Source organism: Moschus berezovskii, chromosome 2, assembly GCF_049115385.1.
Source record: "Moschus berezovskii isolate FMDL1 chromosome 2, NW_MosBer_1.0, whole genome shotgun sequence".
Taxonomy (NCBI): Eukaryota; Metazoa; Chordata; class Mammalia; order Artiodactyla; family Moschidae; genus Moschus; species Moschus berezovskii.
Window position 1 is genome coordinate 23,247,794 of NC_142461.1, and position 24,332 is coordinate 23,272,125.

At 40.0% G+C, this 24,332-nt stretch overlaps 1 protein-coding gene across 5 annotated transcripts in view; it reads left to right on the forward strand.

Moving 5' to 3' along the window:
• Positions 1 to 24,332, forward strand: part of DOCK10 (dedicator of cytokinesis 10) — a 321,880-nt gene that overhangs the window by 282,859 nt on the left and 14,689 nt on the right. For all 5 annotated transcript variants that reach the window (XM_088845240.1, XM_088845248.1, XM_088845234.1 and 2 more), the window contains exons 42-52: positions 1,596 to 1,733; positions 2,761 to 2,943; positions 3,710 to 3,820; positions 5,131 to 5,346; positions 6,841 to 6,898; positions 7,225 to 7,323; positions 10,804 to 10,910; positions 12,667 to 12,789; positions 12,909 to 13,022; positions 21,781 to 21,927; positions 24,037 to 24,247. In XM_088845240.1, coding sequence (XP_088701366.1) covers positions 1,596 to 1,733; positions 2,761 to 2,943; positions 3,710 to 3,820; positions 5,131 to 5,346; positions 6,841 to 6,898; positions 7,225 to 7,323; positions 10,804 to 10,910; positions 12,667 to 12,789; positions 12,909 to 13,022; positions 21,781 to 21,927; positions 24,037 to 24,247 — 1,507 coding nt within the window. The remainder of the gene's footprint in view (positions 1 to 1,595; positions 1,734 to 2,760; positions 2,944 to 3,709; positions 3,821 to 5,130; positions 5,347 to 6,840; positions 6,899 to 7,224; positions 7,324 to 10,803; positions 10,911 to 12,666; positions 12,790 to 12,908; positions 13,023 to 21,780; positions 21,928 to 24,036; positions 24,248 to 24,332) is intronic.

Consider the following 24,332-nt stretch of genomic DNA (forward strand, 5'->3'; position numbering starts at 1 on the left):
GATATACACACAGACATTTCATTATTTTCCAATAATAGACACTCTTTCTTCCTTGTTTCTTTTGTTTTATGTCAGTCAAGCTGGGCTCAGTGAGAATGTGACCCTACATTTTCAGTATCAGAGGGAGAGACAAATGATTCAACTAGATACAACAGATAAACAGACTCAACAGCTAGAGAAAACCGAGTGATAATGTTGAGCATCTTTTTGAGTGCTTACTTACCATCTGTAGATCTTTGGTGAAATGATACCACTACCAGCTCTGAGAATGGCTACAGTTAAAAAGTTTTGGCAAGGATACAGAGAAACTGGAATTCTCATTCACTGGTGGTGGAAATGCAAAATGGTACAAACACCTTGAAAAACAATATGCTGAAATAAAAAATAAAACAGAATCTATCATGTGAACAGCCATTCCAATACCAAGGATTTACACAGGAAAAATAAGTGTTTGCTCACACAAAGCTTTATACATGAATATTCATAGAAGCTTTGTTTTTGATAATTAAACACTGAAAACAACCCAAGTGAATGGATTTTCTAAAACAGTGATATAGCCATACAGTAGGATACTGCTCAGTTATGCTCAGTGAAAGAAGCCAAACAGAGCACATTCTGTATAATTCCTTCTAAATAAAATTTTATAAAATATGAACTATAGAATTTGTATGTCAGTTACACCTCAATGAAGTTATTAAAAACTTTAGCTCAACCTAATGAGCTTTTCTGAACTGAACTGAATGAGCTTTTGAATGTTAAGGGTTTAATTAGAAAAAGTTGAGTTGGTAGAATAAAGACTACACCAAACAGAATAATTGAACCAAGAAAGTCCTACTTTCAAGTAAAAAGTCAGCATGATGGTAGAAAAGTCAAAATCCGTATTTTAATTCTTTATTGCTCAATGGAAATGTTAGTCAAATCCCATACATCTTACAGACTCATCAGTGCCTTCCAGGACCTGCCTGTCTATGACCTCTTCATCTTCTACCTCCCTGACTCCACCCCCACTCACCATGCTTAGGCTACACAGCAATTTTTTTCTCCACCTTGAACTCCTTTTCAACTCAAGTCCCTGGTACCAATTTTTTTCCTTACTCGGACAGTCCTCTCAGATCTGGCCAGGGCTGACTTTTTCAGCTCACATGTCAATTCATCCATTAGAGGAATTTTAACCATCCTACATAAAGTAATCCTAGCCCCCCCACCCAAAGCATTTACTTTCCTTCATATTATCCTTCTACTCTGTTTTGTTATTTGGTCGCTTTTTTCAGCCACTGCTGTATATACGTTTCACTGGGAACAAGAATAAGACCTTCTTATTTTGCAGTTCATTTCCAGCATCCAAAATTGTGCCTATCACATAGCAGATTGTTGTTGTTGAGTTGCTAAGTTATGTCCAACTCTTTGCAACCCCATGGACTACAGCACACCAAGCCTCCCTGTACCTCACTATCTCCCAAAGTTGGCCCAAGTTCATGTCCATTGAGTTGGTGATTCTATCTAACCATCTCATAGCCGGTCCAGAGAAAATATTTTTTGAAAGAATACAGGTTTCCTTTTACTCATCCTAAATAAGTGCTGTGTTGAATTTCCAGAGACAACTCCAACAATCTGAATGTCAGAATTCAATGATGAAAAGGGTCTTTGACACCTACATGCTCTTTTTCCAAGTCAACCAATCAGCTACCGCACTGAAGCACGTGTTTGCCTCCTTGCGGCTGTTTGTGTGCAAGGTAAGAGTCCGGGTTCCATGGAGAGCTCAGTGAAGTGTTTATTACTGACACTGAAGGTGTTAGTCACTCAGTGTGTCCGACTCTTTGTGACCCCATGGACTGCAGCCGGCCAGGCTCCTCTGTCCATGAAATTCTTCAGGCAAGAATATTGTAGTGGGTTGCCATGCCCTTCTCTGAGGGATCCTCCCGATCCAGGGATTGAACCCAGGTCTTCTGCATTGCATGCAGATTCTTTACCGTCTGAGCCACCAGGGATGCCCGTTACTGAAAATAAACAAGCATTAATCCTTACATCTCTCAGTAGGGTGGAAAGAAGGTTTGTTTGATTCTATGTTGATTTATTTGTTTTTATTAGACTGTTTGATTCATGGTCTCAGGATAAGTTCACAGCCTTGACAGCCTATCTGCTGGATATCAAAAGAGGATAAAATTGGCATTTGGCTACCAATTCTTTGGGTTCTCAGTGTTTGTGGCAGAGAGTTAAGTAAAATGTACACCATCAAATGTGATGTTAAATTGTTCCACTTCAGAAGAGTCCCCTTTGACGACCTATGGCTTTACAATGTTGAGTGAATAGAAACTATCTCAAAGTTCTCATTCTGTTGCTTTGAGTAATCATCCATTATTGATGCAAAGGATACTTACGGCATGTTATTTAGTCATGTCCGACTCTTTTGTGACCCCATGGACTGTACCCTGCCAGGCTCCTTGGTCATAGGATTTCCCAGGCAAGAATTCCCAGGAACTATGTTGCCATTTCCTCCTCCAGGGGATCTTCCTGACCCAGAGATCGAACCTGCATCTTCTGCATTGGCAGGTGGATTCTTTACCACTGAGCTACTGTGAAAGGCCAAATACTAGCGTAGACTTTGGTAAATAAAATTATATCCTCTTCCACCTACAAATGGTAGAAAAAGTTTAGGTTTAAAAAAAAAAAGGATTTTGTTCTAAGGAATTTTCAAATATGAGAATGAACAGAGCGAAATGAAGAAATTTGCTCATTTCACCAGCACTTCTGTCTCCATAGTTTCCTTCAGCGTTTTTCCAAGGGCCTGCTGACCTGTGCGGATCATTCTGCTATGAAGTCCTAAAATGCTGTAACCACAGGTCACGGTCAACTCAGATGGAAGCATCAGCACTTCTATACTTCTTTATGAGGAAGAATTTTGAATTTAACAAGCAGAAGTCAATTGTACGGTCACACTTACAAGTAAGTGCTGCCAGTTTTCATTAATGTTGTTAAAACCACTCATCTCTTTCAGCATTGATACAAGCTTCCTGTTTCCAGGGCAACCAGATCCCCATTCCTTCATCAGATTCCTCTTTAAGGATGCTCATCACACTCAATTCTGATTCACAGAAAGAGGGCAGCTGGACAGAAATGAGCAAAGTCCATAATTCCACTTGTACTTTTCCTTTTTTCTGCCAGGGAATAAATAGACTCATATGGAACAGAGGTCCCCAACCCCAGTTTTGTCGATGGCCTGTTAGGAAATGGGCCACAAAGCAGGAATTGAGGGGAAAGCAAGCGAGTGAAGCTACATCTGTATTTACAATCACTCCCCATCGCTCCCCTTACTACCTGAGCTCAGGAAAACAAGCTCAGGGCCCTCACTGATTCTGCATTATGGTGAGCTGTATAGCTCCTTCATTATGTATCACAATGTAATAATAATAGAAATAAAGTGCACAGTAGATGTTGTGTGCTTGAATCATCCCAAAACCATCCCCCCTGCCCCTGTCTTCCACAAAACTGGTCCCTGGGGCTGAAAAGGTTTCGGACCACTGATAATAGAATACACAACTTGAGAAACCATGACTATTTCTAGGATGCGAAATTCCCCCAGATTCTGAGCACATTCGTTGCGCCTACAGGGATAAATTTATGATACATCCACCCAACTCAATGGGTTTCTTTACACCTACTATTTTGGAGTTACTTACCTTTGAGGTTCCATTTTTCTTTTCTCTTTCAGCTCATCAAGGCCGTAAGCCAGTTAATAGCTGATGCTGGGATTGGAGGCTCTCGTTTTCAGCATTCCCTTGCTATTACCAATAATTTTGCTAATGGAGACAAGCAAATGAAAGTAAGAAATGCATTGTGAACTTCTTTTAAGGAATTGAGAATAAACTAAGCTGTTGGATTCTTTTTATGAGATGTCAAAGTCACAGAAAACACAAATTCTGCATTTTGTTTATTGACACTTTGAGTCCTGACATTGAGTTTGCTTCCACTTTGAGCATGTAATCTGTTAAGTGATATTACCAAGGTATGGGGCAGAATGATATGGAACAATAAAACTAACCACATAAAGCACAGTGATTCTCTCATAATCCTATTCTTGGTCAAATTCTTTTTATTTTTCTTTTAGAACTTTGTGGGGACATCTCCTTCAATCATTATACTGAAAAGTCCAGGGGTAGAGCCTAGTGACAGGCATGAGTGAACCCAGGGATTAAAATAATGTTTTCAGATCTCTTTCCCCTGCCACCTCTATTTTTTTGCCTCTCTGTCTCTCAGTTCAATTTTCTTCTTCGTTTACTTCATTTACAGGTAGGCTGTCCCCATGAGCTTACTCTCTCAGAAATTCTGAGGACACTGGTAGTATCTATGAGTGGGAAATTAAGGTCCCTAGACTGAGTCTCTTTGATCCAACCTTGTATCATATGCCCAGTCCCTAAACCAATCACTGTGACCTGGAGTATCAAAGAATACGACTGATTGGCCAGGCCAGTATCATGTCCAGCCCTGGTGCCTGGGAAGGAAGTGGTGTTATTGTTCAGTTACTAAGTTGTGTCTGACCCTTTGCATGGACTGCAGCACACCTCTGTCCTCCTCTATCTCCCAGAGTTTGCTCAAATTCATGTCCATTGAGTCAGTGATGCTATCTAACCATCTCATCCTCTGCTGTCCTCTTCTGCTTTTGCCTTCAATCTTTCCCAACATCAGGGTCTTTTCCAGTGAGTCGGCACTTCTCATCAGGTGACCAAAGTATTGGAGCTTTAGCTTCAGCATCAGTCCTTCCAATGAATATTCAGGGTTGATTTCCTTTAGGATGGACTGGTTAGATCTCCTTACAGTCCAAGGGAAGGAAGCAGACACATGCAAATCACGTGAACCAGAGCCAGAGAGGATGCCAGACGATGTCAAAGGACAGCCAGGATGCTCTCACTAGATAGGCTAGAAGACAAAATGGACTCTACTGTGACTCACCTTCAAATATGCACAACCGCAATCACAATACATAGAATGTATCCGCAGAGAACATACCTATTTGTGAACAGTATATAGAATGCACCAGACCATGATGCCAGGCCACAGCTAAAAGCATAACTTGAAGTGAGTTAACTTGTGAAATCCAAACAGATAATGACCCAGGCTCTCTGTTTTCCAAAGAACAGCAATTTCCCAGCAGAGGTGAAAGACCTGACTAAACGAATAAGGACTGTTTTGATGGCCACAGCTCAGATGAAGGAGCACGAGAAGGATCCAGAGATGCTGGTGGATCTCCAGTACAGCCTGGCAAACTCCTACGCCAGCACCCCTGAGCTGCGGAGGACTTGGCTAGAAAGCATGGCCAAGATTCATGCCAGAAATGGAGACTTATCTGAGGTGATCAGCAGACTCGGTCCTTCTCTGTCAGCATAGTCCTCTCAATCAGGACCACTGGATTGTCATTTACATCAGGAATATAAAACATTGCCCTATTCCCCCACTAATGTCAACATGACCTGATTTTGTTGGCTTGACCAAAACGTTCATTCGGGTTTCTAAGAGTAAATGGAAGACCCCAAATGAACTTTTTGGCCAACCCAATATGTTATGTGCACTACACTTGCATGTAAGATTCAAGGATACCTGACTCCACATAAATGATATCAAATAAAAGCCAGAGTCTAGGGGGACCAGCTGCAGTTGTAGTTTGTGCAGTGGAGACCAAATGCTAAAGCCTGAGGCTTGGGAGCATGATTGTAAGGGTATCTGGAAATTAAAAGTTATATAAGTTACTGTTGTGTGTGTTAAAACTTCTTCCCTGGAATTAGAGTGAAATGGGGAAACTTACCATCATGGTGAGTAAAGGCAGTTTCGAGTAATCTGTCCTCATGTGCATCTCATCGAACTAGCAATAGAATGGTTCACAGTTCTAAGGGCCACATTGATGAGAGGCAGTTATAAATCAATAGCTAACTTTTCTATGTCTGTTTAAACACTGGTGGATTTATGGGCAACAACTCACAGCTTCCATGTGGGGCAGTTTCAGACACTCAGTGAGGAAGTTCTGCTTCGTTCCCAAAATTTTACCCACTTTGGGAAGAGATGAGTTTGTCCAGGAAAACTGTAATTCTTCTAAATGCAGGTGAAGGGCTCTGGAATGGATGTAGATCTGAGCAGAAGCCTCACTGGATAGTGGTTTGGTGAGGACAAAAATGAGCAACTCCAATTCCCTTGGACCACCCTGAATGTGGAGAAGTTCTCCACAAAACTTCGAAAGGAAATGTTGAAGTCATTTGTATTCTTCAGCCAGTCAGCATCTAGTGTGTGTTCATCAATGTTCTAGGGCTTTGCAAGAGAGTTTAAAGAGCAATAAAATGTCACTCAAATAATCTGGTTGAAGAAAGCATACTTGATACATTAGGTCACACTATTTCATCAACTGCCACCTCTTGAGGCTACCATTTAAAGATGACAGAAATTCTAAGCAGGGGCCATGGCTGGAGGTTAAAAAAAAAGAAGACAGCTTATTTTCACTTCCAATTTTATCCAGATGCTATTTAGAGAAAGGGGAGAAACATAGATATTAATGCAGGAAGATAATTCTATAGAAAAATTCTTCAAGTCAGCTCATTTACCCACCTGGAAACTAAATTAAGAAAAGCAAACCAAAAAAAAAAACCCAAATATGCTTTTTATTCTTGAGGGTGTACTTTTTGGAGATCTAATTGATTCTTATTTTCTGTTCTACCATGAAAAGGATTTCTCTGCATATTCTGATTTGGAATACAGACTCCCCTTGGAGGATTAGTCTGAATTAGACTGATGGTAAAATCTTTAGTATGAGATAGATGGTAAAATCTTCCTCTCACACTATTTGCTTTTCTCTTACAGGCAGCCATGTGTTACATCCATATAGCTGCTCTCATCGCAGAATACCTGAAAAGAAGGGGTAAGACGACCATGTGTGGGGAGAAATCACCATGTCAAAACCTGATAAATAATGCGTACAATGTATTTATTATGTATTTTAAATTTGATCAATCTCAGTGTTTCAGCAGTGTTAATTTTCACAGATGTTTCTAATGATGCTGTACTTTTTAAGTTTTACCTTTCTCTTCATGCCATCATCATGTTTATTTTATGCACAACCAGGCTAACTGGTCCACTTCTTAGTTCCAAATGAGAAGACTTCACTGGTTAACGAGTCATAGTTTCATAAGCTTGAATTAACATAAACTTGTAACAATGTCCTAACTTCGTCTTGCACTGCCATAGGTTACTGGAAAATGGAAAAGATTTGCGTACCATCCCTGCTCCCGGAGGATGTCCACCCTTGTGATAGCAACCCATTACTAACAACTCCCAGTGGAGGAAGTGAGTGATTTAACTGGGCTCCTTTACCCCCAGGGCACGGTGTGGAGGAAACCAAGTCCTGATTGAGTTTCACTCCAGTGAAACTTTTAAACATCTTCCCGAAAGCAAAGACTGTCTCGGACCTACATAACTTACTCTGCCGAAACCCAAAGTTCTTACCATTCAGAAATTCCATCATCAAACTTTATGAAGTTTAGGGACCTCAAGAGTTCTCAGCAAACAGAAGTGCATCTTATATAATATTATGGCCATGTTTTGTTACCAGTTTGCATGCTAGACTGTCTTTGGGATTCTATTGTGAAATGGATGAATTGTTTAAAATTGCAAGAGAAATCCATTTTACTGTTGAAATGTCATATAGCTATTTATTCAAAATAAGGAGTGCAGAAAAGTGACATATAAATATAGTGTATATACAGGACCGTGGGCTTCCCAGGTGACTCTGTGGTAAAGAATCCACCTGCCAATGCAGGAGACGCAGGTTTGAATCTTGAGTTGGGAAGATCCCCTGAAGTAGGAAGTAGCAACCCACTCCAGTATTCTTGTCTGGAAAATTCAATGGACAGAGGAACCTAGCAGGCTACAGTTGCATGGGGCCACAAAGAATCGGACACAACTGAGCAACTGAGCATGAACACACACATATCAGGACTATACCTATAATCTACATGTTTCAGTTTCTTTAAGTATACATTGATTCTGACAATTTATAACATATAGTGATTTACAGTATAATCTTCCTTTAATTAAAAATATTCCATCTTTAATATCTGATAAACATTTTGTAATAATAACCAAAGAATTATTCTTTGTTAAAAAAAAAACAATGTATGTATCCTTGTAAAATTTTGTTCAAACCCAGTTTATGAACTTCAGTCTATTTCATAATACTCTCTTAACTTTCAAAATGAAATGGAAAACTCAGTGTATGAACAAGAGAAACAAATATTTAAATGTTTAGATTAAAATATCTAAACAAAAGGGAAATGGACTTTGGTTATAATATTTTGGAAACATAATTGGTCCCTTATTCTTTTAAATGCATATATATCTCCCAAAGAGTTTCAGTGGATTTTGCAAATAAGATATTTGAACCGAATGACCAAAGTGAATTCTGAAACAGTAAGCTCATTCGTTTGAGGGCCTTGAAGAAGGCACCAGACTTGGCCTCATGACTCATGTCCACGATAAAATTCAAAGGTCTTGCTCAGTTTCACGCTTTCTATTTATACAGGCAAGTCATCAAAACCACCCTTGTTTCATTTAACATACCCTTCCTCCTCATCTTTTTTTTTCATAATCAGATACCATACAGTTCCATAAAAACTATTTTGAGAAACCTGATAAAACTAGGTGTCAGTTTGAGAAGTTGTGGGAACTTGTAGACCAATGGTGACATTGGAATAATATATCAATAAATGAGAAAAGTATATACAATTGACCTTTGGACAATGAGAAGGTTGGGAATAACCCCTGGGAATAACTTTATTGCTGGCCCTGCATATCCACATCCATGGATTCGACCAACCACAGACAGTGCAGTGCTGCAGTATGTACTTACAGAAAAACATCTGCATTTAAGTGGACCCATACAGTTCAAATCTGTGTTGTTTAGGGTCAACTGTATTTGTTTTATAAGCTTTAAATAATGAAGATGATTATTTATGATGCATTAGCATATATTTGTATTCATTGCCATATATCTGAAGCTCATTGGCATATATTTGAAGTCCTCGATGTGTTTCTATGTTGTGATGTTCTAAGTCAGAGAAGTAAACGGTCCCTTCACTACAGTGCACACATGATAAGAAGACAGCTGACCCTCTGTATGAGGGAATTCCAGATCTGCAGATTCAACCAACCGCTCCACCAGTGAGAATCCACAGATGCAGAGGGCTCATCATACTGTGTCGTTTAAAACAAAGGACTTGAGCATTTGTGAAAAGAAAGTGTTAGTCCCTCAGTCATGTCCAAATCTTTACTAGGCTCCTCTGTCCATGGAATTCTCCAGGCAAGAATACTGGAGTGGGTAGCCATTCCCTTCTCCAGGGGATCTTCCCAACCCAGGGATCAAACCCAGGTCTCCTGCATTGCAGGCAGATTCTTTACCGTTTGAGCCATAGGGGAAGCCCAACATTTATTTGGTGGTGTTGCGTCTTAGTTGTGGTATGTGTGATGTTTAGTTGCAGCATGCAAACTTTTAGTTGTGGCCAGTGGGATCTAGTTCCCTGACCAAGGACTGAACCCAGGCCCCTTGCATTGAGAGTGCAGAGTCTTAACCACTGGACCACCTGCATTTGTAGAGTTTGATATCTGCTAGGGGTCCTGGAATCAATTCTCTGTGGATATTGAGGAGCAACTATAGAGGTGAATTTAGGTGACTCCAGAAAATACAGCTTCTTCAGTTGTACTAACAACCATCATCATCCAGGAGGTAGTATGTCATGACTTTTCCTGCTCTATTCAATCCTCATATATTTTAATATGTTTAATTACCAAAGAAAAATGCTAATAAAAAGTTGGAAAGTAGAATTTTTAATACAAAGATTCAATTGCAATAATTACTATCATTATCATTTCTAGCATGTTTTGGGGTGATAATTTAGTCACATAGCCAATGATCTGATTATTAAAAAATGAAAATATCTGCAAAAGTATTAATTATAACTTAAAATACACTTGCTCCAAGGTAGGCAACTGCCCTAAGTTCTGTGCTGTGGCAATATCTCAATTACTTGCCAATAAGGAGTCTATGAGTTAGGTGCCATTATCACTGCCTATTTACTGGTGATAGGACCTAAAGAAGTTAGGCAATCTGCCCCAGGTTGGCTTGTGATAGGGCCACGTTCACGGGCTGGTCTGCCACTCCAGACTGTGCTCTTAACCTCTCATATTCCCTTAAGGTTCTGATCCAACCCCTGTCTGGGCACATTGCTCATTATCAACTGTTATCATATGATCTGCAGAGCTCCAGCTTTCTTAGTCCTGGTGCCCATGATGCTAAGAAATCTTGAGAAGTTTTCTAAATAATGCAAAAGAGTGAAAGTTAGTGAGTACTGTGTATTGTCTTCAGAAGGCAGTGATGATACCTGATGTTTTCTCAAATACTAATGCTTTGAATCCTTTCCGCATCCTTGAGATTGGGTATTAATGTCTCCAATTTAACAAACAAGGGATACAGACTCCAGAAAGCTAATTAAACCAGAACATTGAAGTACATCAATCCACAAGCCTGTGTTCTGCCCGTAATCCCATAATATCTCCTTAGAGAAAGCAGGTCAGCTGAGCACAATACAAAAATTATTAGAAAGGGAAAGCTGGTTGCCTGGCAGAGTATTTATCAACAGTCATAATCTAACCATCTCATTGATTGTGTGAGTGTTACAACCACTACATGTAACATCATGAACAAAGCCACTGTCTAATCCAGGCAGGATTTGGCTCAAATAATAATGTTTCATTTTCCTTTGTCCTCTTAAGGCATGTTCTCTATGGGCTGGCCAGCTTTTCTGAGCATTACACCAAATATTAAAGAAGAAGGGGCGATGAAAGAAGATTCGGGCATGCAAGACACACCATACAATGAGGTTAGATGAAAATTATCAAATATATTTTAACTGAATAAGAAGATACATTGCATTGAAACATTAAACTAAGTAGGGAGAAGATCTCATTCCAGAATCAAAGTTACCCTATAACATGACTTAGGCAAAATAAAATGCAGGCTAAAATTAAACTAGATTAATAGATATCAGATTCCACTGATAAAGTGTAATGTTCAATGAAAATTTAAACTAACTTTTAATTCTCTAGGATGAACCCAAATATATACAATCAGCTCTTCTACAAAATATAAAAGCTCTGGTCTTTTGGTAAATATGGTAAGGGATGCTAAAATTTTTTGAGCTGGTCACAACTTTTTTAATGCATTGGAAATTTTATTAACAAATATACTTGAACAGAAAGTCTCACTAGTTTCTGCAGAAAACTTAATGGTATGCAGACTACAGTTATTTTTCAAAAGAAGCTTTCTACCAGGAGTTATAGCAACAATTCAAGTGAAAAAAATAGAACTCTCTTCCTCAAGTAAATAAAATATTTCAAAAACTAATTTTTATTCACAATATTACATAGGTTTAAAAAAGGATTCAGAAAACAAATCTTAGGGGAGATGTTAAAGAAATCTTACATAAGGCTGTACATTAATTTAATGTACATTGCAAATAGTAAAAATAAATACACATTTGCATTAACTGTTTCAAACTGTTTAAAACCTTTTCTGAAAAGACACTGAAAACATTTCAACAGTATTATCCACTTGCTTTAGAAAGTATATAATTTGGTTCAGTTGTTCAAAACATTTATTAAGCTCTTAGTATATGTGAGACATTGAGACAAAGATAAATAAGGCAAATTTATTTGGGGAGACAAAGATAATAAGGCATAATCCCAGCTCTCAAAGAGTTTAGAATCTCGTGAAAGACAAACATCCTTCAGGGTGGGGGTAACCAGTCTAAGTAACTAAATCTAGGCATCATCTACAGCTGCAGTTAAAAAGGGAATAATATTTTACGTGATAATAATTATAATGCAAATGATGGAACATAAATAAAAGATCTGCAGACTTTTGCACTGGGTCTTGACATTTGCTAGGACTTAAAAGGTGTCAAATGAGAAACTAAGGTTCTCAAAGGAGCAGAAGCAACATCACAGGCAAAAGTGTGGAAATTACAGAGCATCCTAGGAATGGTGTAGTACCATCTTGTATAGCCAAAGTGCCAAGTTCATGCCAAAGTGCTGAAAGAGAGGGCCACTGAAAGGGAGGTTGGTACCTGATTCTGGAGCTCCTTCATTGTCATGCTAGAGAGTTTAGGCAGCAGTTCATAGGAAATGGAAAGGTTTGGGACAGTGGCAAGCTCATGATCAGGTTGATGTCTTTGGAAGAAAGATTACTAGAGAGCTACACACAGGACCAGTAGGACCGAACTAGAGATGGAAAACAGTTTAGCTTGCAAACTATTTCATGGTGTCTCAGAGTGAAGAAACAGGAGTTTGATCTAAGCCTGTGACTGTGGGATTGGAAAAAAAAAACTGACAGATCTGAATACTTTTCATAGATTTAAATGAGCAAGTTTGAGGGACTAATAAGGTTATGGAAAGAGAAGAATCCTAGAAGACATCACTATACCTCCCGGGATGGATGTAACTGCCAGTCACAAAGATGAGGGAAGCAGAAATCCCACTATGAAAAAGATTGACAGTGCAATAGTTTTCAAAGCAAGTTTCAGGGATGAGACACAGTCTTCATTGTGTAAAATCTCATTTTCATTTGGGGAATTGCAGAATATCCTGGTGGAGCAGCTGTACATGTGTGTGGAGTTTCTTTGGAAGTCTGAGAGATATGAGCTCATCGCTGATGTCAACAAACCAATCATTGCAGTCTTTGAGAAGCAGAGAGACTTCAAAGTAGGTGTTCTAAACCCAGGAGTTAGTTAAATATCCTTCATTACACCAGAGAATTACTTACGATTTTCTATTTTTTATGTTGGCATCATCTTCATGAAACCCTTTGTTTCTGTTTTCAGAAATTATCTGATCTTTACTACGATATTCATCGGTCATATCTGAAAGTTGCAGAGGTGGTGAATTCAGAGAAGCGACTCTTCGGTCGCTACTATCGTGTGGCATTTTATGGGCAGGTAAGTTTCCTCCTAATATGAGCTTTGATGTTGAGTAGTTGATTGCTGTCTTTCATTCTTAACAAGACATCTAACTATATGAGCCAAAGGACTCAGGGGGTGGGGTGAGGGTAGGAATATGTTTGGGTATATTTGAGTGTTTCTTGAGGTGTGAGGGTCTATGTGTTTGGCCAGAGAAATGTACTAAATTGAAAAATAAATGAGTAGAGCCCTCCTTGGGTCCTAATACAGATTGAGTTAAAATAGTAATTTTGAATTTCTTGAAGAAAAAGGTCACTTCTTCTTCAGCACCCTCCTCCAGTTCTCCCCAAAATGTCTAAATACAGGTTTGCATCATATTTGAAAGTGAAATTTAATTGAATATTTTTAAACAATGCCACCCATAGCATTCCAGTAAATAAAAGGTTCCTAGGGGCTCTACCATATTAAAGCCATGAACCTTTGACTTTAAAATCATTCATTTCCTTTTCTCCTATTTTCAAACCATCACTGCTTCTCTGCAGAAAGTAATTTGCTTGTTTTATTTCTTATACTATAGGTCAATATCATTTCAAAGTGATTTTTCTCAGCTTACTGCATAAATAATGAACAAGATAGAAAATATTAGCTAGCCATAGCATTGGCCTAAAAATAAAATGAACTTATCTTATATATTAATTATGAATGTTTCTGAGAGTGCTTTAAGTGGGTTAAACCCAGGGACCATCCTGTTTCTTTCCTGGAGGGCTTATAACCCTAATGTATTTCAGCATACATATTTCAGACTATTACTTCCATGGAGAATCATTCCATCCTATTATTTTCACAGTTGGAATGACTCTCAGCCCCTCTGTCTTCCATTTTTTTCTCCCTTCATGTAAAGCACAGTTTCGCATGGCTTCTTGTCCTCCTCAGACTCTTTTAAGGCTGCAGACAAAGGCATCAAATTCAGCATGATCATTCTAGATCATTTACCACTGAAGTCTTTTGGAAGATAGACATTGTCCTGTAATCACCAAAGGCAGTTTAAAAACTAACTTCTGAATTAATCAAGATAGCTGTTGTCTCCCTGGAAAGAAAAGTATAGCCACTTACCATAAACAAATTAATCCAACATAAATTTCCCCCACTGCACAGGAGCATCAGGACTGTGGATACAGTCTACAGAAAGAAGCTAAGTTTACACATTTCTGAATTCCCAGGACAAGAATCTGAACTATCTGAAGTCAGAGTGTGTATTGGGAAAGAAACACGTGGGAATCTGCAGGAGAGGAGGAGACAGAAAAGGACATGATCTTTCAAACCAGCAGTAAACAAAAAACAAATAACTCTTGACCTTAGTGAAACCTTCACAAGAAAAATGGCAGAAAACCCCATCAGGAAGGGAATGTGGGAGCTGAGGGATTGTAGGAGAAAGACAAGGGCTTTCCAGGAATGGCCACAAACTAACTGAGCAGTACAGAAGTGACAGACAAGATGTGAGTTCAGCAAACCTAGATTTGAGTCAACAACTGTTCAGACAATCTTTCCAAAGAAAAAGTAATGAACGGCCATTAGTATCCTCTGGTCACGGAGACCACAGTGCCTACCTGATGGTTTCTCCAACCAACGTCTAAGATGCTGGTTACTAGACAGGTGGAAACAAAACAATTATGCTCCTTTCCGATGAGATTTTAATGCAGATGTTTACTTTTTTCTTCTTTTGGTCTTGATTGTTCCAGGCTGTGGTAAGTTCTCTCTCTCTCCATTTGCATGTCCTAATAAGCCTCACACTTCCCTCCGTATGGTTTTACTGAACCTTAACTTTTTTGTGCAAATGAACGTTCAGTACCAAGGTAAGATAATCCCACTTCCATTCATTTTGGAGTCATCCTGCATTTCTGGAACTAAATTGTGTTTATTCCAGTTATCTGAATTACAAAAATGTATATTTTGCTTTTCATATCTAATATCTTTCAGCACAGAGGTCGGTGTAGTATGAAATACATACACACACATATGCACACAGAGAAACATGGGCACCACATGTTTGAAATACATGGATAGTAGACTAACTGTTGAGCTTGCCTGCTTAGTTCAGGCCACCAGAGTTGCAGATGATTAAGAAGAAAGCAGTGGGCAGAATTTCAAAAGCTGTAGTGATGGCCATTGGTGGGTATTTTCTGGGGTCCTGAAAGGACTATGCCTTTTCCAAATAAAATGAGTATTGTGGAGAAATAGGACTCTCTTTAGTAGTGTGCTCTGAGCATTCTTAAAGGTAGTGATATTAATTCCCAGTACAAGTGACTAAACAGTAAACTACAGTAAATCAGGTTAAGTCTCCTGAGATGCAAAAAAGAACCTATGTAAAAAAATTGGAGGACAAGCCAAAGGCAATGACATGACAGCACCTAGAGATTTGTGACACAGGATTTTCCCTGTTATTTTGAACTGTATGAACTTTCCCATATTCAACCATTTTTACTTACAAAGATGGCGATTTCATGTGGCTCAAATAATTATTTTTGAAAAGAACTGGAAGTGAAAGTGTTCATAGCTCAATTGTGTCTGACTCTTTGTGACCCCATGGACTGTTGCCCACCAGGCTCCACTGTCCATGAAATTCTCCAGGCTAGAATACTAGAGTGGGTAGCCACTCCCTTTTCCAGGGGATCTTCCCCACCCAGGGATCGAACCCAGGTCTCCTGCATTGCAGACAGATTCTTTACTCTCTGAGCCACCAGGGAAACCCAGCTGGCAAGGCAAATTCTTTTAATATTCACACATTGTCCATAGCTCTGCTTCTCTGACTAGTACATACTTTTTTGTAATTCTTTAAATCCCTTCCCCTATCCATACCATATCAGTATTTTCTACATTCATTTGTAAATTTGGGGTCATGGGTCCTTAACTCACCTACTAAAAGAATACTTGAAAACCCCTCTAACTAAATACCCTGGGTGGGAAAGGGGAAGAATGGGAGAGAGCTACTTTCAAATGTCCTAACCTTGTTCTTTTTGCAGATTTCTCAGTAAAGTGTGCTGACGTGCACCTGACTGTTTTGTATCCTGCTAGTTTTCTCAGTTGTCTTTGATTTGAAAGTCAAAGCAAGCTTAAAAAACAAAGTGTCGTGTTAAATCTGCAGACCCAAGTACATGCCTGAGCATGGTACTCCTCAAACTCAAACCCCAGCTGCCTTTGAACAAAGGAGAACTAGTGGAGGTCGTTGTGATAAACAGCCATTGTGATGACTCCTCGGTCATCATTGTTCAAATGATATTCAGATACCTGTCCTCAGACACCAAACGGAGAACATGAACTATTGTGTTCAGTGTCAGCAGACAGTGCACGTCACTTCATATTTGATGATAAAGAAATAACCAAATAGATTGGCACATTCCTGAAACGTGTGCAGAATGAAAGTGCTAAAGATCTAAGAAAAAATCTTGACTATTTCATTAGCATAATCCCCATGGTCAGACATAATTTCCTTTTCATGATAGTACCTTATGTCCCTGTAAAATTCAGTTTTTAATATTCAAACTGATGTCTCAAAATCATGCTCCAAGGATTATGGGAATATAATATGCGATCAGCTCATTGCCTCCACAAAGGCCTTTGTGTAAATATTTTAGCGTCCCCTGTAGACTAGTGCTTTCACTTTACAGGGCTGACGAGAGTAATGTTATGTCTGCACTGAGCCAGACCCTGGAAAAGAATTTGGAAACTATTCTTTTGTGGCAAGAACTTTAAAAACGCAAGTCTTACATAGCATGACTTTTGTAATCCAACACTTGGCATCACTGAGTATGGAAATTTTACACAGAGCTGCCCACATGAAACATCCCCCCCAAGTGTCCCTGAAGTATTAATTTCAAGAGTAATGAATTGCCAGTAGTGATCAACCACTGTAATCAATGAAATTCTTAGGCTCTGGTATTTAGCATGAAAGCAAGTAAGTGAATGCGCATTGCATAACTTAAAACATCAGAAGGCCCTGGGATGAGATGAGTGAAAGGCCTGGGGGAATTTGATTCTATTCAGCAAAGGATTGATTCTGTGATTCCGTGATTCTCAATCATGCCTATGTGGGTGTAGATACATTTTAAAATCTTGATAGTAAAGGGGGTTGGGGGTCGGAGGGAAGAGCATTTGTACTGTGTACAACCATCACCTTCATGTCAGTGTATGATATACCCTTCTGGCTCCCCTCTTATATGAAAGTCACTGAGAAACACATGTATACTAACAATTGTGTTCCTATTTGGGTTCCTATCTCCGTGAAACCATTTCTCTGCATCTGTGAGGTTTTTCTTTTCTTAGTATTCAGCCTATTGTGATTTTCTGACCCATCTTCTAAAGGCCAGATTTCTCTTTGGATGCATTCCTCTGTGAGTGTTGAGTCAGTGGAATATAATAGCAGGGCACTTACATGTGATGTCCCAGTAATGATCTAGAGCTATTGCAGGATTCTGAAATACCTACCAAAACATCTAAGAAGGAGCCGATGATTTTTGTTGTAAATTTGTTGAAGTGTATTTTTATTGTAACCTGTTGCCTTGAAGTTTCATAATCTGTGCATGTTAACTCTACTGACTCAAAGTCCATGTTTAACTAGGACACATGCTGACTCCTAACCACGGCAGATCAGGGGGCTGTTGCCATGTAAAATGACACTTTAAAAAGTCAGACTAGCTAGGGAAATGCAGAGGTCACATTTCCTGATGCTTTGAAATTCACTTTTCTCATCACGTCGGAGCAAAAGAGATACTGCCCATAGGTTTTCTTCACCTTGTATCCCTATTTATAAGTCGATTATTTCATGGACAGAGCATTACACTTCCTTAAGATAGTCTCCTGTTCCTCACTGGGCTTTGCTTTGATGGTTTCCTTGGGTAAAAGGCAAGCTCACCTCCTAGCCATTTTCAGAGCTGCCATTTATCTGGCTCCATAAGTTCTTACACAAATCCTGGCAGACAGCAAATTAACATTTATTCTGCTCCACTAGCTCTTTTCTATTCATTTTATAAAATAGTCTCAATAGGTTTGTATCTCCATGTTCTATAAATAAATTGATTAATTCTAATCATAATTCTTTCTGATCACTTACCAAAATATCAAAATAAGCATCAATAGTCCATTTACAATAAGGAAAAATGTAATTCCCAAGCAACAGAACTTGAGTATGTATTTTTAAGCACTCAAAACTCAGTTAAACTATTTACCTCATATTGTGTGTATGTGTGTGTGTTCAGTATTGTCTGACTCTGCAACCCTATAGACTGTAACCCACCAGGCACCTCTGTCCATGAGATTTTCCCAGCAAGAATACTGGACTGGGTTGCCATTTCCTCTTCCAGGGATCTTACCGATCCAGGGATCAAACCTGCATCTCCTGCATTGCAGGCGGATTCTTTGCCGCTGAGCCACCAGGGAAGCCTCACCTTATGCTAGCCAGAACTCAAATTGCTTTGACAGTGTTTTCTTTTATTACTGTTATCACTGTTATTCTCCTCATCATAGCTAACAATCACCGGTAGCCTATTATGTCCTGGGCACTGCCCTTAGGGTTTCCTAAGTCTAAGTCTGTACTGTTTCCCATCCTCTAGACCAAGGATTAAGAAAGAAAGAAAGTCACAGGTCATGACCAAGGCCACAAAGGTCATCGTAATGACAATAAAATACTGTTCTCACCGCTCCTTTTCTGCTGACTCTGGACTCAGAAATTTGTTAGGGGAAGAAATTCACAGTGAAAGTGTTTCTTTGTGCTAGTTTTCACACCTTGATGAAAAAATCTTTTCCTAGAATTTGGAAGCATTTTTCTCATTGAAATGGAAGTGGTAAATGTTGCTTGAGCTGTTGCCCTGTGGGGATTCTGGTCGATGGCCTCAGAAGTCAGTTCTCTTTTGTGTCAGTCTGTCAATTTTAGCCACTTACTTCTGACCTTGAATCAGACAAAACTCCATAAAGCATCAACAGAAAAAAACCTAGCAGGCTGGAAGTCATGTGGGATAGGGTCAGACCTCACTACCCCTACAGAGCCTAGAAGAATGATAGGGAGAGGCTTTTCATGCTTTTAACATCACACATCACTGTTTTAGCAGTCTGGAGTCAAGGTACTCACAATCAGCTGTATTGGTCTTGAACATTTCTCAAAGAAACTGTTCAATAATAACACCTGTACCAAAAGCAGTGGAATCTTTTCCAGCTATACTTGGTGCAAATACATGCTTTTAAGATGTATGCTCTCTAAGAACTGCTTCATTCATCTGTTTATTCATTCAACTAACGTGCAGGGATGTCTCTCTTAAGACCAGGCACAGTGCTAAACGTTGGGCATGTAGTGTGGAACAAGACACGTTCCTTTCTTTGAAAAGCCCAGAATCGATTAGGGAAACAGCAAGGAAACAGGCAATTACCTGCTTAACAAGAACTGTGCTAGGGAATGTGCCTTGTTCCTTGTCGTTAGTTACAGACCATTTATGATACCAAGTATTCTCTTCATGATGGTCAAACACCAATGAAAGCGCTTTGCAAGTATAAAGCACCATACCGATGTGAATTGCAATCAGTATTGTTAGATTGCCTCACATTAGCTATGGGGAAAAAAAAAACAGCATTGGAATATTTTACCCATTTTTTAATATAATGAGTATGTTTTTAATGTTTTTATGTTTTAACAAGCAAAAAAAAGTATAGCTGAGATATTTTATGACTTCCAGTATCTTCAGTTCAGTTCAGTTCAGTCGCTCAGTCGTGTCCGACTCTTTGTGACCCCATGAATCACAGCACGCCAGGCCTCCCTGTCCATCACCAACTCTCGGAGTTCACTCAAACTCATGTCCATCGAGTTGGTGATGCCATCCATCCATCTCATTCTCTGTCGTCCCCGTCTCCTCCCGCCCCCAATCCCTCCCAGCATCAGAGTCTTTTCCAGTGAGTCAACTCATCGCATGAGATGGCCAAAGTATTGGAGTTTCAGCTTTAGCATCAGTCCTTCCAATGAACACCCTGGATTGATCTCCTCTAGAATGGACTGGTTGGATCTCCTTGCAGTCCAAGGGACTCTCAAGAGTCTTCTCCAGCAGCACAGTTCAAAAGCATCAATTCTTCGGTGATCAGCTTTCTTCACAGTCCAACTCTCACATCCATACATGACCACGGGAAAAACCATAGCCTTGACTAGACGCACCTTGGTTGGCAAAGTAATGTCTCTGCTTTTTAATACGCTATCTAGGTTGGTCATAACTTTCCTTCCAAGGAGTAAGCGTCTTTTAATTTCATGGCTGCAATCACCATCTGCAGTGATTTTGGAGCCCCAAAAAATAAAGTCTGACACTGTTTCCACTGTTTCCCCATCTATTTCCCATGAAGTGATGGGACCAGATGCCATGATCTTTGTTTTCTGAATGTTGAGCTTCAAGTCAACCTTTTCACTCTCCTCTTTCACTTTCATCAAGAGGCCTTTGAGTTCCTCTTCACTTTCTGCCATAAGGGTGGTGTCATCTGCATATCTTCACTCAGCCTTTAAATGTTATTTCCTGGGCTTCCCTAGTGGTTCAGTGGTAAAGAATCCACCTGCCAGTGAAGGAGACACCATTCAATCCCTGATCTGGGAAGATCCCACAAGCCACGGGGCAGCTGAACCCATGTGCCACAACTACTGAGCCTGAGCTTTAGAGCCAGGGAGCCACAACTACTGAGCCCACCTGCCGCAACTACTGAAGCCCACATGCCCTAGAGCCGAAGCCACCGCAGTGAGAAGCCCATGATCACAGCTAGAGAGTAGCCCCAGCTCCTCGCAACTAGAGAAAAGCCCGTGCAGCAACAAAGACTCAATACAGCCAACAAAATTATTGTTTTTAAGTTACTTTCTTAAGGTAAACTCTGCAGTCAGAAGATTCCAAATGCACTCAGCTTCTTAACTGCAGACTTTCTCCAGTTATCTGAAGCCACATGTCTTCCATAGGAAAAAATGCCTCTGTGTCTCTTCAGTGAGAAAGAATTATAAAGATTGCCCTGTTATCCTCCATGGAATCTTCCCTTCCCCAAACCAGATAAATAAATTAACAGAGCTTAAAACCTACTTGCTCCTATGACATAAAAATGATGACATGGTTAATTTACTACTTTCAATCTTATGAGGTCTAGCTTTGCAAGAATGTAACCAATCTATCAGTAAAGTGAATTGAATGACGGAATTGCACACAGCCGAGTTGCATTGGGCCCCTCATGAAATATTAATGTAAAATAATTTTAAAGTAACAGTACTTGGGAGCATAACACAAGTAATTTCTGTTATGACTTTTCATCTCAGAGGATGTGGGGTGCAGATCAACCTGTTTAGATCCCTTCATGTGCCCCTATAGTTTTTCCTATGCTGGTTTCCAAGACTTTCAGAAGAGTTGATTAAAAATGATACCACTCTGAAAAAAAATACCAGAGTCCTCCAGTCTTTGTGTCCTACACCAAACTACCACAGGAGGGCATTCTTCCCCTAATATATATACAAGCAGGGATTACCAGTGATTTCTACTAATAGAGAAAAATATGTGGAAGGTACCTCTGGAGGTTCTTTGGTCTGAGTGGGGAATATTTGGATCAATGACTGATTCTAACATGATATTTTGCTTTCTTCACTTGATTTTTCTCTGATTGTGAATTTTATAGGGAGCTAACCTGTGGCATGGCTGACAATCAAGTCTGGCTGTAATATCTAAGTAAATCGTTTTTGTTTAGCTCATGACTTGCAATTGGAGTTCTCTAGTAAAATTGGTGGTTCACTATATGTCTTCTGTAGGGATTTTTTGAAGAAGAAGAAGGCAAAGAGTATATTTATAAAGAGCCTAAGCTGACAGGTCTCTCTGAGATTTCTCAAAGATTGCTCAAGCTCTATGCAGATAAATTCGGAGCAGACAATGTGAAGATAATCCAGGACTCCAATAAGGTAGGAGAATATTCGTGCAAGTGCAATGAACTGATTTCCTTTTCTCTTCACTACATTTATTAAAGTTTCACATTTTTGCCTGACTATGCAAAGTAAACTACCTAAGCTCTTTTGGTTGTTTTTTTATTGGTTGACTGATTGGTGATGGGAGGGGGAGAGTTAAAAACTTTGTACATGTGTATTGGAGTAGCTTTTGGATAATCTTAAAAACAACTTACCAGGCCCTGCATCCCTCCCATGGTTTGTTTGCATTTGAATAGCAACCAAAGGGTTAAAGTGATTGGGCCTCATGATGGACTGAGAAAATAGCAAGAAATTATTTATTCACTCATGGAGGTCTTCATGGGTCATAAGAATTTTGAAATCTACCCTCTAGTGACAGTACCAGACTTGCCAATCCCATTGTACTAAGCTACAAACATCCAACTAACCTCCTCCCGGCTGCAGAAAGCAAACACTTACATCCTCTAATGAGATTACTCAGAATCTTTCTAATACACTTTTATTCATTTAGCCAACCTTAATTGAATACCTACTGCATTCCAGGCCCAGAACTAGGAGCTGGGGCAAACAGTCTCTTCCTTCCAGAGCCCACAGTTCACACAGGGCTAGGAAAAGGAGGCTGTATGCAAAGAGCTAGTTAAATAGAGTTCAGTGAAGTACCACAGGAGACACGGTCTACACCGTCAAGTCATACAGGGAAAGCTCACGGCTGGGGGCTCCCTGAACAGCTCATTCTTGGCTGGGCGATGCTTCACAGAGGGCATGATGTTTGAGCTGGGGATTGTAAGGTGAGAGGGGAGAAGGTATTTGCTAGAAGCAAAGGGTATCTGAGAAACCAGCACATGCAATGATGGGGGGTATTTAGGGGAAGGTGTGTTGGAGGAATGGGAGGTCTTTGAAGCACAGGTTGGAGAGAAGAATGTGACAAGATGGAGCTCGAGAAGACGGTTTGCACTATTGTATTGGCCTCTGTTGGGCTACAAAAGAGGTCTTTTATCCTTTTCCTCTTTTACTGAGATGGTCTTTAGAAGGATATAAGATCTGGATGTAAGATTAGATTGCTGGATCTGGGCAGAAATTGTTACAAATGTGATCATCATTCTTAACTTGAAAGGTGCAAACTCCTTCCCCATAAAGAGGGGCAGAACTCGAACCACTGTCATGGTGGCCCTCCTACGTGGAAAGTAGAGGCAGCTCCTAGTGGTGAAAGAAATGCCAAATTTGGTGTCAGAACAACTGGAGTCTTCATTCCACCATGCTGCCACTTAGCAGCTGGTAATCCATCCTGGAGAAGCTGGTTGGTCACTCTGAGTCTCCATCTTTTAATCTGTAAAAATGGTTATAATTATATCCCATCCTACAGTATCATTACAAATTAATTCACAAGCCTCCTCAAATCTCTTGAATTAGATAGGCAGTGGATGGGTGAATGGATGGAGAAAGTTGCAAGAAGTTTTAAAACTGTTCAAGAAATCATTAGAAAAGAGGCACGGAGCGGGCAGGACCTTTTGCCTGTTTTCCATGCTATTTGTCAAGCCTACTCACCAAAGCAGAGTTAGTTTTAAAAGTTACATAGAATAACTTAGATTAGAGAAGGCAAGAAATTGAAAAGAAAAATGTTTGCAATCATGTGACAGGTTATCAGTTAATCTTCTAAACCAATGAGGAACCTCCTAACACATTACAAGCCCATAGCTCATGACTCCAGTCTAGGTACATGGCTAATTGTAGAGAGAAAAAGAGATATATTTCCACTCTTAACACGCTTGATTCAAGCCAAAGATGAAGATATTGAATACAGAAAAGAAAGAAAATAAAAGATTAAATATGTCATAGCCAAGTACTTTTATTTCAGAGCCCTAGGGATTTAGCACGCTGGCTCCGATTTGCTCTCTGTCACCATCTGGCTGCTTGACCACAGTCCAGCCAATTACTCTTTCTGTGGTTTCCATTCACCCAGCCCTCAGATGATGTCATTGACCATCTTCATCCAAGGAAGAAGGGACGGCTCAGGACGCCAAGCTGCAGGGGTACTGGGCTCCCCGCCTTTCTTCCAGGAACACCCAGGCCCACCACTCTTTCTCTACCCACAATGTATTAAAACAGGTGAACCCCAAGGATTTGGACCCCAAATACGCCTACATCCAGGTGACCTATGTCACACCATTCTTTGAGGAAAAGGAAATAGAGGACCGAAAGACGGACTTTGAAATGCACCACAATATCAACCGCTTCGTCTTCGAGACGCCCTTCACATTGTCAGGCAAGAAGCACGGTGGCGTGGAGGAGCAGTGCAAGCGGAGGACCGTCCTGACAAGTAAGTGCCGGTCCCCAAGTGCATGTCCCCCTGCGGGGTCCTGGGTTAGGCTGGACTCGGGAAATCAAGACACTTCAGTCTTGCA